Genomic DNA, 21,190 nt, shown 5'->3' with positions numbered 1-21,190 from the left:
AGTAATTTTGGTTACAGAAAGTTGACATTGCCTTGCTTCAGGGTAGGGTGAAAGATCAAGAAGGCATCTGCCAGTGTGTGGATTAGAGCGCATCTGTCAATAGTTGGGTTCCATTCCCTTGAATTTTGGTCAATTTGGTTACTATGTTGCTTTCCATTATTTGTTTCCCCCCTTTACTGTCCTCGTTTTAACAGGAAGAGCACCCAGCCTGCTGCACGTTTAGTCACAGAACTGCTTTGTTGCAAACTTAGCTATTAGAGTGATAAATGGATGTTCAGAAGTTGAACAGAAAAACAAGCTGAAAATGGAAACAGGTTGTGTACTGTGTTTTTAATCACCAAGTTTAAAACTTCCTTTGATATTTACAGCATTTGACATCTGATGATGCGGCTACCAAAAGTGAGCAATCTTCTTTCATAAGTGCTATTTTCTTGTGACTATTTTATTTTAAATAATATATGCTACCAGTTTCATTACAGAACTGTTCATTGTCAGTTGAATTCTGAGGCTGGTAGCTGTGACAACATGCCCGGGGAATACTGCTGACACAGATAGCCCTTCAGAGAGTGGTTTTGTTCCAGCTTTGACAATGAAAACTGATATCAGAGTTGCAGTGAATGGCAAATATTCATAGTGCTAGGAGAACAGAAGGAGAAGGAAAGAGATGCATATTAACAAGTGAACTTGATAATAAAACAAGCCTGACAAACAAACAAAGGACTGTAAGAAGAACAACTGCTTGTTTGATTTGCAAAAAATGTAAAGCAACCCACAGTAAGGGATGCAAGAAGTAACTAGTGATAGAGGGCCCTGCTCACAAACATATATTTATTCAGGACAACACTTCAGGGTGTCAGAACGTGGCCCTGAGTCCTGCCGTGGGCAGGGTTACTGCTGTCAGTAGAGCACCTCATTTGTATCAGAGCTGTTACGAACTTGTTATAAGTGACAGAGTCTGGTGAACGTATCATGATTTGAGGATCATTCATTCCTCATTTTGTTCTTCCTTTCTGCTTTGCCCTCTCCTTTTTAGATCTAATATCCAGCAGAAGTACATCAAAAAGCATGGAAGAGAAGAAGGTGAAACAAGAAGAGCAAAGTGCAGAAGAATCAGCTTTCCTGGAAGCCCTACTAGAATTTCAGTGAGTTTAATATATTTATCTTTTCACTCACCTAGAGTAGATGAGTGAGTATATGAGTGAATAAAGCAGACAGCAAAATATCCAATTCAGAGCCCGAACCAAACCATATGGAGGGTTGTGATTGCACACCATTCTTTTGTGCTCTTGTTTTGAGCTTTCAAGGCTATTTTAGAAATACACACTTTTTAAACTGTACCTCTACAAAATCTTCTCTGACTGCCAGAAAAAAGTTTATATCATTAGGTTATAACTTAGGACAATTAGTTTTATTAGACAGTAAAATTTTTTTTGTCTGTTAATGGCAGATATTTGATCTGCTTGCTCTGAGATCACAAGATCACATTTGATTGTAATTTCAAGAATTCCCTGGTGTTCACAGAGGTAAACAGCCAGAACCTCGAGCTCCAGTTGGTTCTGTTAGTGCAGCTGAGAGTGGAACACAAAGGAAAGTGATATAACCTACATCCAATAGTTTCTCAGTTAAAAATTCTGGCCTTAAAGAGTAGCAGAGGTTGGGCAAAGCAAAGAGCAACAATACGCTGTTCTGGTGACACCTGCAGGAGTTTACAGGGTTGATGTGGAATTTTCCATTTGAATTTACAAAGAACCGAGTACAAATTTCCACAGTGAAACAGACCAAGGTTTGCAGAGCTGTATCACAAATAAATACTATCCAGAAAGAAAAAAAAAAATCTATTATAATAATAGATAATATAATAATAAAAAAAATAATAGATAATTATAATAATAAATAATAAGCAAAGTGTAGTAGTAGACTGAAGGGAAAAATAGGTTTCTGATAAATTTGTTGTTGTGCATATTTGGACATCCAAGCAAACAACTCATGTATTTGAAGTCTTCCACTGAAATGTGTGCTGTGCAGGCACACCATCTTTAGCTTCTAAAGCAGTAGTAGAGGAAAAGAGGAAGAAAGTTTTCGTCCTGTTTCTTTCCTCCCTCTCCTCTTTTGTTCTCTTTCTCTCTCTTATTCCTTCTCTGTCTCTGAAATTTATAATTTGTCTGTGCCACTTTATTGTGGAAAGCAGTGTAATAATACAAGTGTATTTCTTTCACATTCCTCTTTGTGACTTTGCCACCACATCGTGTGTATTTAGCTTTCTTTCCAGCTTCATTTGCACACTGAAGGATGACTGCTGTTCATAGTGAGTTTGTTATTTAGGAGGCCACAGCACGGAGCCAAGCTGTCACCTTTGTCTAATAAGTAATACATTATGAGACCATCAAGTCTCATATCTTTGTGCCTACTGGAAAACTTGAGAATACTGTGGAGCACTCTGACAGAAGAGCATATAAATCTACACATCTCCAATGTACATTTCTCAATTCCTGTGTGATCCAAACTTAGGAAAAAAAAAAAAAAAGTCATCTTCTTTTAAAAAAACGTATTAATATGATAGTTTGAGATTTATCTGGCCTACCTCTGAAAGAACTGCCTAGGCTTCTTCTACAGTGAGTGGTGAGTAAAAAATATTTCTGGAGCAGAAACTGTCTTGTCTTAAAAGCGATCTTTGCAAAAAGGTCAGCTAATCCACAGCCCAAAAGGAGAACTTCTTCCTATCTGGTAGCCACTGGAGTAGCCAAAGGAACATTTTAGCCAGGGAGTCCCTTTCTCAGAATGAGCAAGAGATCCAGACTGATGTGAAGGTCCACATCCACGTGGGAAATCTTTTGTTTTCTGTGCAGTGAGCAGACATCAGTATTTACCTGAGTTATTGAATCAGTGTGATACAAAAGAAATACGTGTAAGTGGAGTTTATGTCTAATCTAGCTTAACATTCCCTTCTCTCCTCTTTTTGTAAGGATTTCTTTCTTTACTCTTTCTCTTCAGAATTGAAAGAAAAGAAGCTGCAATTGATAAGGTTTTGTTTGATTTGAAACAAGTGGAAAAAAAGAACAAAGAATACAATGAAAGAGTAAGTGACCATACATCTTTTTCTTATCACATTTTTTTTTCACGACACATTTCACACATGGTATTTTAACTCACAGATTCAGTTTTATTTTTTAAATCTAAATATTACATTTTGCTACAAGTAGCCATTGCAGTGAATCTCTCGCAGTCAATGAAAGTGAAGTTAATGAATCTCTTTATATGCTCAGGAGTTATAAAGCATAGCTGTCCTAAATGCAACCATGCAAAAAAAAAAAAAAAGAGCTGCAGGAGTAGAGATGCCAATTTGGACACAGGAGTAAATTAAGGTGAGTTCAATGAAGGTGATTTTCAGTGCAAGTGAGATCCTCATTAATTCACTAAGTATTTATCCTGAGTGACACTTAGACACAGCAGTCCAATATGGCATCTGAGAACTGAGAGCAGCGAGCTCTGAAGGTAGGTATATCTACATTCACCACACGAAAGGAATTGAAATCTCTCAAAAATCCTTAAACTTCCCATAGCAGTGAAACATTGACACAAACGTTCTCTGTTCTTCCAATGCCTGCTATTCCCACTGACTTTTAAAATACCTATTTTGTTTTCCTTGGTGTTCCTTTCAGTCTTGAAACCTGGGTTGTATATTTCTTGTGTAACACGAATCCTTCACTATCAGTGGGAGTGGATTTAGCTCTTTTCTCTGCAGACATTTGTAGGCTCCTGTGGTTATTCACTCAACTTGCAGCTAGTTCATGGTCTCTCAAGGACTTCTTCAAACTTTAGACTATACAAGACACTTCAGGGCATGCTTGAAGTGCTATTTATTGAGCTCTTTGGGCTCCCGTCTTACTGCTTTTGACTGGTTCAGAGTTAATCCTTTCAGAAGTGGGGAATGTTTGAGACTCTTTACTGCATTGTAATTGGTTTGGCTGGTATGGTTGTTTGCTCCTTTATGCTGTCCTTTGGGAGAAAACATACAGTCAGTAATTTCACATACTTTTAGTGTCTCTTGACAGGGTCATGGTCAAGAGGATGTAATCACAGTTGTGGAATCTGTATGTAGGACTCCAACTCTAGCTCAGATAAGACTCTTGTGATTACATGCAAGTAACTCGATTGTCTGATGATGTTTCTACACAAAGGCGTTAAATTCTTGTGAAGAAAGTTGAAGTAATTAACTCATGCATATAAACTGTTATTAAATTGATCCACAAAAAGCTTTCTTTCTAGGCAATGGAGGACTATTCATGTGCAGCACCAAGTATATTCAGGCAGCCATTTGTTTCTCATTTCCTTGGGGTAGACATCTTCAAATCAGAGAAACTTCTGAAACTTGCAGATTCTCCCCTCTGTGCTTTACAAACAAGAATACATTTTAGCTGAGCACTCTTGCAGTCCATCCTGCACTGGTACAGGTCTAACATTTCTTCACTGCTTTACTTGGTAACTTTGAAAGCAAATTTGAAAACATTTCTACATATGTCTTTCCAATTCCTGTAGAATGACAACCTGAAGGAGGAACAGCAGGCACACATCAGGCGTATACTAAGAAGAATAGAGGAAAAGGAGCAAGAAAAAGATGCAAAGGAGGTTGTAACTAGGGATGATGTGGAAGAATCACTGAAAGACAAATGGCAATATGCCAAGGACAAAGAGCAAATTCTAAAAGGTAAATTATGAGTTGTGGAAGAGTGGTTTGCAGTTTACACAATCGGAATTACACAGATTTTGCATTTTAAATAGATTCTGTTTCCTCGTTAATAAACAGCATTTAACCTTTCCTCCCTAAAATTCAATTGTGAAGGACTTGTAAGAAAATCTGCTCATTAACCTGAATTAAGAATCAATGGGAGTGAGTCTTCTTTAGAAACAAACCTAGTATATTAGACTTCTTGTGTGGTGTGTTACTGTGCAAGCACAGACACTTCATATTTTCCATTAAATTGAAATTCATGAAAGCCCTTTGCACTGGCTCCACTGGAAGACTGAAAAATGAATATTGATGGCAGCAAGAAGGACTGCTTGTGGTTGCTGAAAGATGTGGTTGCCATCCCTGTGATTCTCAGTAGGAGTGAAGTCAGATGTGTCTTCAGTTACACTTCAGTGAGAATTGTTGTCTCCTTGGCAGAAGAGGATCAGTGTTTTTTCAGCAGTGATGCTGGCCCTTGGTGCTATGTGAGACCATCATGTTATAAAGAGCTGTAATGTAGAAGAATCTCCCCCCTATTCCCCAGTCCCAGTGAAAGTGCCTTCATTAAAGAAATCAATGAAGTCAGAAGAATTACAGAATATCAGCTCAAGAAACTGGTGATGAACTTGTCTTCCAATGTTCTTATTTTTATAGACCTGCTCTTCCAAACAGAAGAAACTGACCAACGACTTTCAGTAAGGCAGAGTGAGAGGGATTATTGGTTGGACTACAAAAATGTAGGAAGTAGGGCGGATGCCAACAAGATTAAGAATCTGAAAAGAGACATCAAGGAAGTCAAAGATGACTTTCAGAGGTCTTCAGGTCAGTTTACACCTAGTGTAATGAAAACCTTCTAAATTCTTTTTGTATTACTTGCATGAACTAATTAGATTATGATTGAAATTCAGGACTGGAGGGAGCTGTACGGGCAGTGGTTTGAGCTGTGCCTCCATTTGCTAATCTCATGCTGAGGCCAAACTGCCAGCAGACATACACAAATCCTGGCAACTGTTTCAATATTGACACAACAGTGCAATTATTTAAGAGCTTGTATATTCTGGTGCTGAGTGCTTTATAAAGCCGTTAGATTTTTTTATTACTGCTCTATTTTAAAATCATTTAAATATTTTGCTGGTGTGTAACCCATGCTGCTAACAGGAGAAGGATGTCCTGATATTCTTCCTTTACGACCCTCTCAGTATGCATGGCCACAGCCAACAGCTGCTAGTAACAGGCAGTGACACTCTAACAGTCTGTATATTCTGTGCCAACCATTACCAGGCATCAGCTACTGGGGACAAGAGGCAGCCTGCTATCTTTTTGTCTCTTGAAACATATTTTACCACAATTAAGATCTGCATTATGTTTTCTGCATTGCCAAATAGCTTGTCAGAGATCAAGGTTTGTATTCAAGGAGAGGCTGATATTTTTTATTGTGTGTTTTCCCTCTTCTCAATCAAATGAAAACTTTGCTGTACAGCTGCTGATATATGAAATGAAAAAGAGAATAGGCTCTTATATAGAATGCCAAAAAGAACCCATAGGAACATTCAGTCTGGCCTCCTGCATATCACAGGATATAGAGCCAAAAACTCCTGATGAACAGAAATATTTATTGAGGGACTGTGACAGAGATACGTATAGCAGTTGCCTAATTAGCATACAGAAAAATGATGCTGTAATGAATGTTAGCATACTGTTTTACTCAGCTTCCAAAAATCAAACATGTGGCTGGGGAGTACTGTCTCCTAGCCTACAAAAAATACAGCTAGCAAGCATCCAGTGTGATGCTGCAGCAAATCGGGCTTGTTCAATTCTCAAATCTGTAGCAGGCTTAGGGTATAAATATAGGTAGAGTGCTTTCTGCCTCTGTAGTTACCTCTGCAGGGCCTGACACTGGCATCATTCATGTGGTCTGGAGATGGCATTGTAAAGAGAATTACTGGAGGGCAGAGAAAGCAAAAGAAAGCCTTACACTTACATGAGGTCTGGAGGAAAAAATCTTACAGTGAGGCATGGGGGAAGTAGGCTCCACAGAAGGAGTGAGTGTGTCTGAGCAATTCCTCCTCTTATTGTCCCAAAGCATCTCAGATCGTTCAGATGTCTGAAACAATGAAAAGGTGATTCAAATATTGCATGTAAGTACTTCTAGTTCTTCCTGCCAAGTCCAGGTGGTGGATTGATTACAGCAGACAGCTTCCACAGTGTTAAATTAGGAACTAATGCACAACTAATGCACCTTTCCTATTTGACTGCTTTTGATTTCACAATGGGTCCATGTCCAGACACACTGAAAGCCAAGTCAGCAGTAAGTGGAGTGTCTGCAACACAAGCACAGAGCTAGGCAGAATTTTAAGCTTCTGGAACAAAGGTGAAATGCCTTTCTTCAAACAAATTTGCTGCAATCTCATTAATTCTTCCACAAGCAGAAAAAACAAAGCAGCAGGGGGCTATTTAGAATAGCACAAAAACAACTGAAGGGAAGGACCAAATAATTAAACAGGAAGTATCTAGAACTCAGAGTCAAACAAATTCAATTCAGTGTAAGACATTCTAAATAAGGAGCACAAGTAATGATGAGAGCAAATATTTGAGGCAATTGCCACATTCCCTTTTTTTTTTTCTTTTGTCAAATTAGAACCCCCTGGAAGACATGGGTAGGTCAGAAGATTTATTAGGCTCTGTAGGATGGTAACTGAAAAAAAATGCTGCACTAATCCAAGTGTGTGAGATGGCCTGCTGTGCTTCTATATGTAAAAACTAAGTTTTCTCAAGATGTCCTGTGGGTCATTCCAGGAGCTCTGCTATCGAGAGAGAAAATTTAACATTAAGATAAAAAATATCTTACTAGAGAATTACTCGGTTTAGGAGCTGCTGTTGTTGCCAACAGAGAAGTGCAAGCTACTTCAGCTTTCTAGCTTTGTGCTTAATACTGCTCTTTGGATTTGGAAGGATGTCTTCTATGGACAAGTCAGCTGCTCCACAGGATGGGATTCAACACGTGTGTTGGCTGATAAGTTCCTGTTTAGGAACAACATTGTTGTCAGGTTATGATTTCTGGTTTTCTTTCTTGCTTTGAAGAATATTACAGAAATGCTCTGAAAGCAGTGAAAGAAGAGAATGCTACTCTGGTTGAGATGTATATGAAGAAAAATAAGGAACAGGCCCCAGAGGTATTCCTTTCTTTTTTTTTCCAAAATGCTAACTGTGTTATAGTTCTAATTTATGCACTCTGCATCAGTTATTATCTCAATTGGAATTAAGATGTGGAACTTTTCTGACAAATTGAGAGCAAAATGACCTGTCAGTGCTCTTACTGCATATGGCATTGCTTGTTGTAACACCCGTGTGCCATATTTACATCAAACAACGAGCAGCTCTGAGGGCATTTTACAAGGTATAGGAAACCAGGGCACGAGGCACAGGTATTACTTGTTCATGAACACATCGCTTCTGCTTGAGAGACACCAAAAAACATGCAGTGTGAGAAGCTAGTCCTGTGTGCTTGTGGTGAGGTACAGCAGCACCAGCCCTCCCTGTTGTTTCTTTCCTCTTACTGACATCAATAATTCAGTCGTACCAGTGGCTCATTAGCACAGATCTCTACACGTTTATGTCATTTGTCAGATTAGTGCTGTCTCAGCTGTGATTTTACTTGTCTTGTTGTAACAGCCAAAGGTTTGACAGCTTGGAAACAGGAAGTCTTGAGCAGTAGTGGGAACTGGGCAGAAATTGATGGAGAAAAAAGAAATTCTCCTAATTCAAATATAGAAAACTATAAAATATTAGTAAATTGCTTGTCATGTAAACAGGGCTGGATGATGGAGAAGAAACAGCTGGCCTTGTGGGCTAAATCTGCTTGTAATCCCTCAGGGGATGTTACAGCCTGTTGTGATGATGTTTCTTAATTATTTCCTGCTGAACAGCAGAAGGTTCTTTTTACTGTACAGCGCTGTCAAAGTCCTGCCTTCAGAGGAGATGATATTAAATTGTGTTTTCTCAGAACGCTGTAAGATACTTAGACAAAAGCAGCTGCAGAGAAATTGAAGAGAATGAGTGGCTAAAGGAAGAGGTAAGAGGATCACTTGTTTTCAGTTTATCAGAGCAGCTCAGGTTTGAAATACAGAGGCGTACAATGGTAATTGTGTCCAGGGACACAAATACTCTGAGCACTTTTAGAGCACGGAAAAAAAAACACTTTGGAAAAAGGGCCTTCAGGCAGCTCTAAATGGGAGGTAATAAAGAAACCCTGGAGCTGAGGACCCTGAGGAGAGGAAGATGCAAATTGCACATAGCTATAGTTTATTACTTGGTACTTTTATACTGTTCTTTCATGGCAATTTAGAGCTACATATTAGATATATGTAACTTTTATTGTCAAGGAAAATCTTTTTGTAAGCCAAATCCATGACACTGATTTTTCCGCGGTGAAAGTTTGATTGTGTTTGTTCCAGTGCAGATTCCTCACTGCGGTCAAAACCAAAGCAAGAGATTGGAGGGAGGAAATGCCCTTTCCCATTTTTGCAACTCACAGTTTATTTAGAGTGGAGAAAAACTTGTTTGAAACTTAATGAGTGAACTTACTCTTTTTCAGTACCAAATCAACAAATCTGGCAGGGGTTCTCCTTTGTACCTGCTGGTTTAAGGCACTGGCCAATATGCAAGGACACGGCCTTCCTTCTTCGAATTAACAAGCTCTGAGCTCACACCTTTAGCTTTCCAAGGAGGGTGTCCAAGCCACAGTCTTCGTGGCAATGAGGTAGTTGTCAGCAGAAGGGAATGAATGTTTTAATCTGTGTAAGCAAACGGGAGCTTGAATTTATGTTCCACCACTGACTGAGCATGTACTGCTGGAGAATTCCATTCCCTTTTCTCTGTCTCACAAATTTTACACAATATTAGGCAGTGTCAACAGCAGAGGTCCACTTCAGAGTGTTCTCCTGTCCTGGCAGGCTCTCTGCTCAGTTTTGAGGGCTGTGGGTTTCTTCCCTCTCAAACAGGAGTTTTCTGTGTTATGAATTATTTTCTTTTGTTCTTGGTTTCCCATGAGTTACTGCTCTGAATTATTGTGGCAAACAGAATGTTTACCAGTAGCTTTTCCAATCCTTGGAATTCACTCATTCTTTTGCTTTCCCTATACAAATAAATGTTTTCTTGAAGGCTGATGGCTATATGTAGGTGGCAGACCCTTTCAGTATTTTCTTTTGGGGATTTAAAACAAAAATTTCAGTTTTGTCAGTGTTCACAATTTAAAAAGGCGTTGTCTTTTTTTTTTACCTGAACTGAAAAGAGAGTTACCAACACACACATAGCATAGCTGCCTCTTAAGGGGAATGAATTTGGAGAACACGGTCACATTTTTCCATCATTAGTATGTTGCACCAAGCTGACACAAAGCTGTATCACCTCGTTGTGCCAAGCCACATCCTGCTACTGCTTAATGTCCTGCCAGTTTCACCTTTTTTAATTGCTAGAAGAAATGGGAAGTGGCTTTTCACTGCAAATTTGGATGATTATAGCGGTGTGAATTAGGCCTAGGTGAGAAAAGAAGTATTCAGGTTACTAAATCCTGCTTTTATACGTGTGCATGCGTGGCTTTGGAGAAGGTATCCACCCCATTAAACACTTTGCTTCCCAGTGAAGGAGGAAAGAAGTTGCTTGGACTTCAGGTAAATTGCGAGAAATTGTGGGAACTGAACAGCTGGTATTCTGCAGTTAATGTAACTTCATTGAGCATGGGATGATTATTAAACAAAAGGAAGTAGCACCTGGGGTTTAGTCCATACAGTGGCTAACCTGGACAGAAAGCATCACTAATTCTGGATGAGAAAGTTTTATGTGTGAATGGGAATTGGGAAAGGAACACTTGCTGAGCAAGGGCCTGAATTTCCCTCTGCAAAGAATGCTTTTCTCTCTCCAAGTTCTGCTGTGAAATTGAAAAAAAGAGACAAATCCAAAGTTTGTTTTTCCCAGAACAATTTGGCCACGTGAGAAGGTTCTGCTAGCAGGGTTGCATTGCCCACACGTGTGTCTGCAAAGGGTTCTGATGTAGAAGAACCAGAGACCTTTCTTTTGCCTGAAAATGGGTCTGCACCCAGTGCACAGTGTTGCTGACACAGCTGCTTTCTTCCTAAGCATGTGCTGCTGAGACAGTCTGTACCCTTACTGGGAAGCTTTCCTTGTAACTACCTGAAATTACCTTTCATTGTTTTGTTATTATTTACTATTATTTAATTGTCTAAAGGTTAAACTGTACCGAAAGGAAGTGAGAGATCTGAAAGCCTCTGTTCAGCTCCTGGAAGAAGAAAATATCAGTTTAGTGAGAAAACTGATGGATAACAAAATTCAGAACCTGAGAGTACCCAGGTAAAATGATGCCTTCAGACTCAGAAGTCATTATCACTTTTTAAAAACAAGGCCTACCTCTATTTGGGCTTTCCAGCAATGAAAGCAGTGTGGTTTTTCTAGTTGTGTGGTACCTGGATTTGACTGTGTGTGGGACTTGCATCTCTAAAGGATAACAGTGAACTTGTAACCTTTTAAATACCAAAATTCAGGGAAGAAGCTGAAATATTTGACTATGGCTGGGTCTTTGTAGGTTATTACTTTCTCCTAATGGAGGTACAGTTAGGGCTTGAAATAGTTTCTTTCTGTTGTCACTGTCTCAGACCGGGTTCTCAGACCAAGTGCAAGTGATGGCTTTTTCTTTTATTGCTGGTAAAATGTTAAAGGATTAATATGCAAGTATGTGAGGCTTTGCAATCTTGCAAAGTGAAATAGATTGCAAGAAGCACTGGGCAGCAGTAAGAAAGAAGCCTTGGAGTGAGTTTCTCTATAGATGTGTCTGTAGCATTACTTTCCTTTATACTTAAACCACTGACCTTGTTCCCTACGGAGCAATGAACTTACCCTCAAAATGTCCTTGCTAATGGTATGCAAAGCACAGTGTGATAACAGGAATGGCCCCTCTTCATTTTCTACTCCCAGCTCGGGAATTTCAGTCCTACTGCACAAAAAAGTTCGACGTCTTAAGTCAGAAGTGAACATTTTTCTCTCCTCTCAACTCTGAACTGCTTTTAAGAAGGAGCTGCCAGCTGCGGTTCCAGTCTTGGACTGACTGGAGACTGTAACATTTGTTTTCTTTTAGTCTCATGGACACAGCTGAAGTTAAAGCACTGAGAACAAACAATGAGCAGCATTAGCTGCTAAGCTACCTGGCTGCCTCTATTGCATTTTTAAGCCATTGCGCTGTTCTGCATTTGTGCTTGATCAGAAAGGGCACTGTCCTCTCACCCCAAGGCACTGCACCAAGGGATTTAGAGAGAATTCAGACTTCTAATGTGAGTTTCACTTTTTTTTTTTCCCCTTTTACTTTCTTAGGCATTTGTTTCTTACTCAGGCAGCTGGCTTGCAAGATGAATCTATCCAGGATGAAAGTAAAGCAGTAGAGCATAGAGAGTATTCAGGTAACACACATGCCAGCAGCTTATAAGAACTGATAAGTCAGTGGACATTTAAAAGCTTATTTCTTATAGTTTCTCCAAACTGCCTGTAATTTCCCACTTAAATGAATCCACCACGGTAATGATAAAATGTAGCTTGGATTAGGAAGAGACAACACAATCGGTAACATAGTTCTAAAACTGAAATCAGTGTTTAGACTGTTGAATGTCATTACTCATAGAGCTAGCCAGGAGCTTGGCTAATGGAATCAGCCATCTTTTACGAAGATGTGATTCATATCTTAATCAGCTCTTTACTGATCCATATCGTCGTAACTTCATTATCGTATCTCGTCCTGGGGAGGACACACTGCTTTCACGTGATGCCCACATGCACCTTGCACTCATTCAGCTCATGGAGCTATTGGAAACTATTCCCTAGCAAGAGCAGGTGAAGCTGCACAGAGCTCAGCCTGACCTTCAAATCTTGGTAAGATGTATCGGGCTCGGAGCTGGCTGGTAGGTGTGGATTAGATGCCTGTTTGCTGTGACAGGCTCAGCGCTGTTACCTGTGCTGTAGGCTCACAGTACTTGGTGGAGGAGCTGGGATCATGTCACTGTCACAGACCTACATGTCATTTGTCATTCTGTGTCAAGAACTGTCATCCTGAGAGTTGGTCAGCTGCAAATCTGAGCTATGAAGGGAAATTGTAAGAAGAATAGTTGTGTATCAGGAACATATGGAGATGCATACAGAGAAGTAACTATTTCTGCTGTATTTCCTATTTTGTAAGTATTTGTGGCTGTAGCTGTTTATTACATTACACTGTCAAGCCACATTAAAGATTATAAGCAGTGCTGCTACTGACAACTAATTGTGATCTTCATAAAGTTTTAACAACTACACACATCATTTTTGTCTTCAAAAAAGCAAAGACTGATGGAGAGGAAAGCCTCAGGAGAGACACAGTCTCCTGTCAGAAAAAGAAGTCCTTTCCAAAGATTCAGTGTGAAACAGAGATTGAGAAATCACGGGACCATGATGAAGAGCTGCAGGAAATGTCATTGACTCCCATTCTTAATAGCTTGTTTGAAGTTGAAAGAGATTTCCAGGTATGAGTTCGAGTATTTGAGTCTTTACTGACACAGTGTATTTCAGGGTGGAGCACTGGCTTCTGCCACTGCAGGGTTCCTTCTTCCTTCTCTCTGACCTTGGCTCTGTGGTCCTGTTCCTGCATCTGGGCAATTCTGGTGCACATCAGCCTTTTCTACAGCTGATTCACTCACTAACCCAGCAGAAAAGCCTATTTTTTTTTATCTCATCGAGTATTTTCTGTTGTATTACTCAACCACACTGACTCAGAGGTCTGGAGAAGACCAGAGCCAGAATAAATGTGGTGGAAGCACACAGCTGGATTTGGACCTCTTGCCTCTGGCAGTAATGAGCTGTTGGATTAGTTTAACCCTTCGTACAGAACTAAGTGTGGGAGCACAGTTTGGTCTGCAGAGAAAGTTATTGTTGAAAACCTGCAGGAAAACAGGGCAGCAGGGCTGCAATCTCCTAAGGTTAGCTGCCTTGTAGCTTCATCCATCAACACTGAAATTACTGAACACAACAACCCCAGGACAATGCCTTGACAGTTGATTTTCATAGGAAACATGCTACTTATCCAAAAAACTGTCTCTTCTAAATATAATGTAATTGCAAAATAATAATATTCTTTCTTCTTAAGGAATACTTAAAATTGGGTCCTCTGGTATCAAAACCAATCTGTGTGGTTGGAAGAACCGTGCCTATTCATAAAGAGCCAGAAGAAACACCAAGCAAGAGCCCCCCAGAAGGTGACTACATTGGTGGATCTGACAGGCACATCACACCTCAGATGATCAAGGCCTTATCTGAAGAAAAGCTTGGTTAAAAAAAAACAAGCTGGGTTGTTAACACAGAAATGTAACATTCTTGGTTCATTAAAGATTTGCTCTGTCCTTCAAGGAATGAATGCACTTTGTGGAACTATTTTTGAAAGCCTGAATCATCTACATATTGAAGTTTAATTCGAGGCACATGGAGAGCTGCTTTCCTTAGATACAGAGGAGAGTCTTGTGCATGCCCTGGGCTTCTCAATCCAAGCAGCTGCAGGCATAGCTAAGAAATGATCTGAGTTACTACTTAGCTTTCGTGGCCCCTGCTTGCAGCCTGTCAAATGTGGGATGCACCCTGAGCAGACACTGAATGCAGATTGCCATCAAGTATAGGACATATAATACTTTGCTAAATGAGAATCCAGGTTAGCCAAGCACAATTCAAATATTGTTAGAAATGGAATGTCTGAATCATTTTATCTGTCTGCATCAAAAATTCTACTTAACCATCTTACAGTTATTGACAATTAATTAAAAAATTTTGAAAAACAGCATAAAATCATTTTCTTTTAATTAGCCAAGTTCATTGTGCAAGCCTTCATCTTTGTTGTGTGCCTGGTGTTTGTTAAATGTATCTTGGCACACTGATTCACTGAATTTTTCCCTGTTCTGTGTGTCCTGGACACGATGCACTGACTTCCCCACAGGGCAAACAGCATTGCAGTGTCTCACTTTAATCCCGTGCTTCAGTGCAACCATTTTTCATCCTTTCCTTTACACCCAGCAGGTGTCTCCTTGAGCCGAAGGTGCTTGGAACTGACTACCAGCTCCTCAGAAACCTGGCTCGCAAAGAAGCACAGAAACACAGGAGCCTTCATTCATCTCGGGCTGAATCTCCCTCGGGTTGCAGAGTGAACACGTAGATGAGTTTGGACGCCTCTGCTGTAACCGAGTTACTGCAAAGACTGAGGTGACCCCTAATATTCATGTAGCCAGAGAACGTGGATCCATGCTTGCAAGGTGCTCATGTTTCCAGCCCAACAGAAGGCTCCCTTTGGCTGCAGAGGTTTTCTTTGATTGAAGTGCAAGCTGTAGGAGACAGCTTACTTGAAAGAGAGATTAGTTCTGCTCAGTGGTTAGTCTGGCTTTTCGTTCAGTCACGGAATTAGAATATGGCTTATGTTGAACAGCTTTGCTGTTAAAGAAAGGCCTTGCCTTCTTCCCACCGCTCCCCAGAGGGCATTTACATTAATGCAGGGCTCACCTCTGTGCTTCTGTCCATAATCCACTGCACTCTGCAAGACAACATCAAGTTGTACCTCAGAAAAAATAACTTTGCATCTTGAAATCACTGCTTAGGTTTTAACCATAAGTGCCTGTGTGGGTGAGAGGGAGCTAAAAAGAAATCTGAAACATGTTAATTAGGGCATAAACCACAAGCAGCCTGCAAAGCCAGATGCAAGCATCTTCAGTGAAGTGTCTCACATTCCCTTGATTTCTATAGGCTTTGCATTTAAAGCCTGTGAGGCTTTTCCATAGGAAACAGCTAGGCTTTTAGCAAAAGAGCATTTACAGATCATTGAGTGAGATCATACAGCAGGCCAGGACAGCCAGGGGATGAGGCCCAGCCAGCATGGGTGCATGCAAGGCAGGTCCTGCCTGCCCACCCTGATCTCCTTCTGGGATCAGGTGATTCAACTGGCGGATGAGGAAAAGGTGTCAACATTGTCTACCCAGACTTCAGCAAAGCCTTTCACTTTGTGTCACACAGTATTCTGCTGGAGAAGGTGGCAAGCCCAGGGCTTGGGCTGCTGTGCTCTTTGCTGGGTAAAGAACTGCCTGAAGGGCTGGGCCCCAATGGTGAACAGAGTTACACCCAGCTGGTGAACCCCAGGTGTCAGTGCTGAGGCCTGTCCTCTTCTTTATTGAGGACCTTGATGAGGGAATTGAGCGCATCCTGGGTAGGTTTGCAGATGACACCAAGCTGGGAAGAAATGTTGATCTGCCTGGGGATAAGAAGGGCCTACAGAGGGACCTGGGCAGGCTGGATCACTGGGTTGAGGCCAATGGAATGAAGTTCAATAAGACCAAGTGCTACACTTTGACCACAGCAATCCCAGGCAATGCTACAGGCTTGGGGCAGAATGGCTGGAAAGCTGTGCTGAGAAATGGACCTGGGAGAGTTGATCAATACTTGGTGAACCATGGGCCAGCAGAGATCAGTATCCTTTGGCAGTGTGATCACCTTTAAATTCCCATCACTCGGTTTTTGTTTTACTGTGGTTCTGCTGCCCAAGACAAGCCTAGGACACTCACTGGGCTACAAGATGTAGAACAGCATCCACGTGCCCCACAATGGTAACAAAAGCAAAGCCTCTGTTCAGCTGGACTTGTTTTTAGCTGGCACACAACTAAAAACACAGTGTAGTTTTAACAGGAAAAACCTTCCAAGTGTTCACTGGAAATTCAAAGTTAAGTCAAAGAAACACAGGCATAGCCCAAGCTGCACGTGAGCATGTGGTAAATGAGCTGGAGCTAAATCCACTACCTGCCTAAAAAAGCAAAACACAGTGCTGTATACTGCTTACCAGTGTTCATGCTGGGTTGAACCCTCTCTGAGCAACTTCCCTACAGGGGAAAGCAACTGGATTACACAGCTCTGTAGCCTGGCTGTGTAAGCAAGAGCTCTCCCCTGGTTTGTTGGGAGGCTGGCAGCCTTTGATGCAGCAAGGTTATGTAACAGTGATCTCTCTGCAGGTGCAGACCTGCACATATTGAGAAAAGAGGGCAGAGGACTTGCTCTGCAGCACTCTTCTCATTTGTTTGCTTTCTGGGAGAAAGGGCTTTGCACACACTGCTTCTGTGGGCTAAAAGGAGCTTGCCAGAATAAGGTCAAGGCAGAAGCTAATGGACTGAAAAGTTACACTACAGTGACAGGCAAGAGCAACTAATGGCATTAGCATCATAAGCCTCTGATGGTTCAGTGCTGAGTGGTCCTTTGAAAAAGACTTTCCTTTGGGTTTTGAATCCACTGTGTGAGTACAGATGTTTCTTTGTAACTCTGTGTTCCAGAGCTCGTGCTCTGCAGTGTATGTCAGGCATCTGTGTTCTGGGACAGCACATGCTGCAGGAGACCAGCAAGTGTTCCTACAGCTGACCCACAGAGCAGCTCCCCTGAGCCCTGGGAAGCTGGGATTCAGCAGGGTGCTCACCTTTTCTTCACTTCTAATGACTGCAGGGCAGCCAGCAGCTGCAATTGTATCCAATCATGCTTTTTGGCAAAAACAATACTGGAGCAATTGCTGTAGCTGGCATGGGGAAGCTCAGCAGACACACTGTGAATGAAGCAGAGATCTACACCACAAAGATAAAACCTCTGTTCTCATACACTGCAACCACAGAACTACAAATATATGCTTGCATTCAACACATTTTCATTGGCATTATCAGCTTCCACAACTTCTAAAGAAGTTGTCTGGCTGTTCCAAGGCTTCCCAATCTTAGCTTCAGGAAATTTCATCAACAGAGAAGCAAGAAAAACAAGAAATGTGTTATCTAAGTCATAGCCTGATTTGTTACCTTGAGTAAGTCACCTCCCCCAGGTGAAATGAATGGAGCGTCTTCTCAGGCAGGGAGGGTTGGCAGTACAGAACAGCTTCAGAACAGCTGTATGGGGCTCTCCCCTCGCTGCTGCCCAAGCCAGGACATCACACATTCCTTTCTAACTCAGTTTTTACACAAGACAACATCAGATGCTTCATCAGGAATTCACAGCATTTCCTCGCTTGGCAAGTTCAGTGGAAGATGTCAGGGCTGTTTCTGCTCTCTCCCTGCAGCATGCAAAAGCTACAAAGGTCAAGTCAGAAGAGTGCCAGCAGACCAAGGAGAAAGCTCTTATTTACATATGATCTTATTAACATTGATTCTTCTGCAGTCAGCACATTTCCCCACTACCCATCACATTATCTTGTCAGCCTCCCGTCCCATCAGCATTTACCATCTCTCACAGTGCTTTTGCACCTCGTTCTCATTTTTTTCTGCCACAATCTTGATCTCAATCACATCACGGCCTTCAAACCGCAATTCATTTACATCTGTCTAACACTTCGACCAGCTCTGAAGACGTGTACTTCTCATTCAACAGGAGATGCAGGTTTTCACCAGCTGCTCCTTGCTGAAGTGCTGTTTGGCAGCTAGAAGCCCAGACTGCTTTGGATAGAGCAGCTGATGTCACAGTCACGTACAAGCAGAAGTTTCCTGACGTACTGCCAGCATCAATTTACTGCATGTGACCAGAAGGGGTGAGAGTGCCAAACCCTGCAGCAGGCTGTTCAGAGAGGTGGTGGATGCCCTGTGCCTCTCAGTGTTCAAGAGGCATCGGGACAAAGCCTGCAGTAACTCCAGCAACACTGAAAGCAAACATTCATCTCGGCCAAGTTAAATGGGAAAAACAATCAGATCTGTCACTCCAGTTTAGTTGTTCCTGAAGAGGGAACTGTAAGCAACGTTTAGTAGCAAAGCCTCCATCAGGAAGGTGCAACCTGGACAGCATCTGTGCTCACTAACAGCCACTATGAGTCAACAGGAAAGGTTAGCAGGACATCATCCCCACAGCAGAGCAAAACCAGCACCATTTCCAACCTCGGCTCCACAGCCCCACACGGGATCTCCAGAGGGATCAGAGACCCAAGAACTATGAAAGCAGATCTACCTCAGTCAACAGACCCAACAGAACAGATGAGAACCACTGTCATCCTCCTGCAATACAGTATGCATGTATCAAATACATTTGGTATTTTATTAAGTAAACAATGCAATTATCAGTGCACATTTTCAAGCAGCAAAAGAAAAGCACCTCAGACGTTCATACCGTAACAAAATTCTGTGGAAGCTGCATTTTATTTGAAAATCCACCCATTTTTGCTAACGTACATTTTAATATTTTAAACAAAAATAGAATCTGCAGAGACAATGCAGCAAGTATGCTTAACTCATGTACAGAATTGCTTTCATATCACTGACTATCCTTCTGAAGGCCCCTCTCTACCCAGAAGTTATGATGTATTTACACAAAGCACCGATCAACAGCGCTACTTAAATTCTTCATTAACTAAATTTTAACTCCATGTCTGTCAGGAGGCTGCTTCCCCTTTTTGCTTTGAAAAGGTGTGTGGCAGAAACATGGCACTCTCCAAACGAAAAGGCTTCCCCCCACCCCGACACGCAACACCTCAATTTTTACAGAGAAGGAAAGTCTTAAAGTGAAAGCAATTCCTCACATTCATTTTGGAAAGGCCTTATAATGTCAAATGTAAAAATAATGACATGCCAAGCACAAAGCAATAAAGTTCCTTCCCAACGCACTAATGCTGAATTAAAAATGTAGTGCTTCTTCTAGTCAGTTAACTGTTCCCTTGCAAAATCCTAGGCACAGAATTGACTATAAGGATTAATGCATTTTACAGCTCCTCCCTAATTCCCATATATGCTGAGAACTCATTAGATTCAGACCTTTAAAATATTTAGTGCTCTGTATGTCAGCTGAAAAGCATTCTGAATCAGATTCATTCTTTGTGGATAAAAATCAGACATACTGTATACATCCATACTCATTTTCATAAGGAGTTTTTTTGATACAATATTAATGTTAAATTGATAATCATAAATAAATACAAACAATAATACATAAGGAATGTCTACTGCAAACTGAATATATAATTTCTTAAAAAAGTTAATTTCCATTACTGCTGTGCCTACGTTTGTGAGGACTGAAGAAAAGGTAACTGCAGAATTAGAGTTAGGACTGGACCCTCCCTCCCCACAGAGTCTTGTTTCGCGTTACGGTAAAGGACTCGTCTCCGCCCCGCGCTGCACTTCCAAACGCCAATTCGATTTCCAGAATACAGGCTTCTCTTTGTACGTTATGATTACGGGTATTATCAGAAGCTGCAAGGATCGACCTGTTGGTCACCAGGACAAAACCAGGATCTCAGCCTCGACTCGTGGCAAGCCTCGGCTTTGCCTTGGATGCTGATGCTTTCCTATGGAGTTGTCCCAGGTTCCTTCATTGGTCTTCATTTCACTGCGTCGTTCAGTGGAAGAGGAGAGCTTGACAGACTGAAGTTGTTTGTTTTTCCTGGAAGTGGGGGCTTACTGGTGAGCACATCTATTTGGAAACGTTCTTTTCTCTTCCAGCTAAAAGTTACATAAACTGAATCTGGAAAGATTAAAAACCCTCATGTTAACATCCAGCACAACCAGAAGTAGGATTTCACTATAAATCGTGCTTTCTTCAAACATTTCCATTCTTCAAACGCCCAAGATCCCCACAGGTCTGAAGTTTTGAACAGAAATAAGAAGTTCACAAAACAAAACAAAAAAGCCATCGGGATGTTTCTTTTTTTCCACCAACAGCAGCCCGTTAACATCTGCTTCCATTAAGCCATTTTGTCCAACCAAACAACTCCATGCAATACTGCCAGCAGCAGCACGGTGACACAGATCAGCGTGGCTGCATGGGGAGCCCAAGGCCACGTTCCAGCTGGATCCAGAGGAAGCACCCACAGAAAAGCAGAACACTGTACGACAAAGGCCTTCTCTTTGTGTCTTCTAGAATGATCCATGTTCTCACTCATCGTTTTACTCCCACCCACCCCAATACAAATAGGAGCAGAAGAAAAATGCCATTGAGTAGCTGCACCAGAATTGAAGCCCCGCACACACAAGCCAAGCACCTCGTTCTGCACTGCTGGGCACCTGGTGAAGTGCACGAGCAGGCTGCTGGGAGCAGGGGGTGTTTGCTGCTAGCAGTGAATAACAAACACGTTCCTGATGAAATGGAAAACACCAGGTGGAACCAGTTCATTCTCCCTAGCTGCAACACAAAGCCCTGCGCGCCCTGGCTCTTGCACTGCAGAGAGGAGCTAGCAAACTATTTCCAAACTGAAGCAAAACACTGCTTGACTTGATCAGGTCTTTAAGCTGTCAAGTGCACCAAGTTCCCAAGTCACTTCCACAGTGCTTCCAATTCAACATGACTGGTTTTTATTAATATATCTCTAAGTGTTTTTAAGAAAATAAAACTGATTAGAACTTTCATCTTCGTTGTACATCACAAAACCAGCACCTCCCCAGAATAACGGACAATACCTAAGTTGTT

The 21,190-nt window shown here is 41.5% G+C and overlaps 1 protein-coding gene across 1 annotated transcript; it reads left to right on the top strand.

The window, feature by feature from the left end:
- Positions 1-1,065: 1,065 nt before the first annotated feature.
- Positions 1,066-14,087, top strand: CCDC83 (coiled-coil domain containing 83; the record flags this gene model as incomplete). Its single annotated transcript, XM_079545100.1, has 10 exons — positions 1,066-1,142; positions 2,992-3,076; positions 4,537-4,705; positions 5,381-5,548; positions 7,808-7,899; positions 8,730-8,798; positions 10,971-11,092; positions 12,107-12,192; positions 13,100-13,281; positions 13,902-14,087. 10 exons carry the CDS (start codon positions 1,066-1,068, stop codon positions 14,085-14,087), a joined length of 1,236 nt encoding a protein of 411 aa, XP_079401226.1.
- Between the last annotated feature and the right edge of the window lie 7,103 nt (positions 14,088-21,190).

This window comes from Tetrao urogallus (assembly GCF_951394365.1).
Source record: "Tetrao urogallus genome assembly, chromosome: 1".
NCBI classification, from domain to species: Eukaryota; Metazoa; Chordata; class Aves; order Galliformes; family Phasianidae; genus Tetrao; species Tetrao urogallus.
The sequence above is the reverse complement of the archived record's forward strand: the minus strand, read 5'-3'. Positions and strand labels throughout refer to the sequence as shown.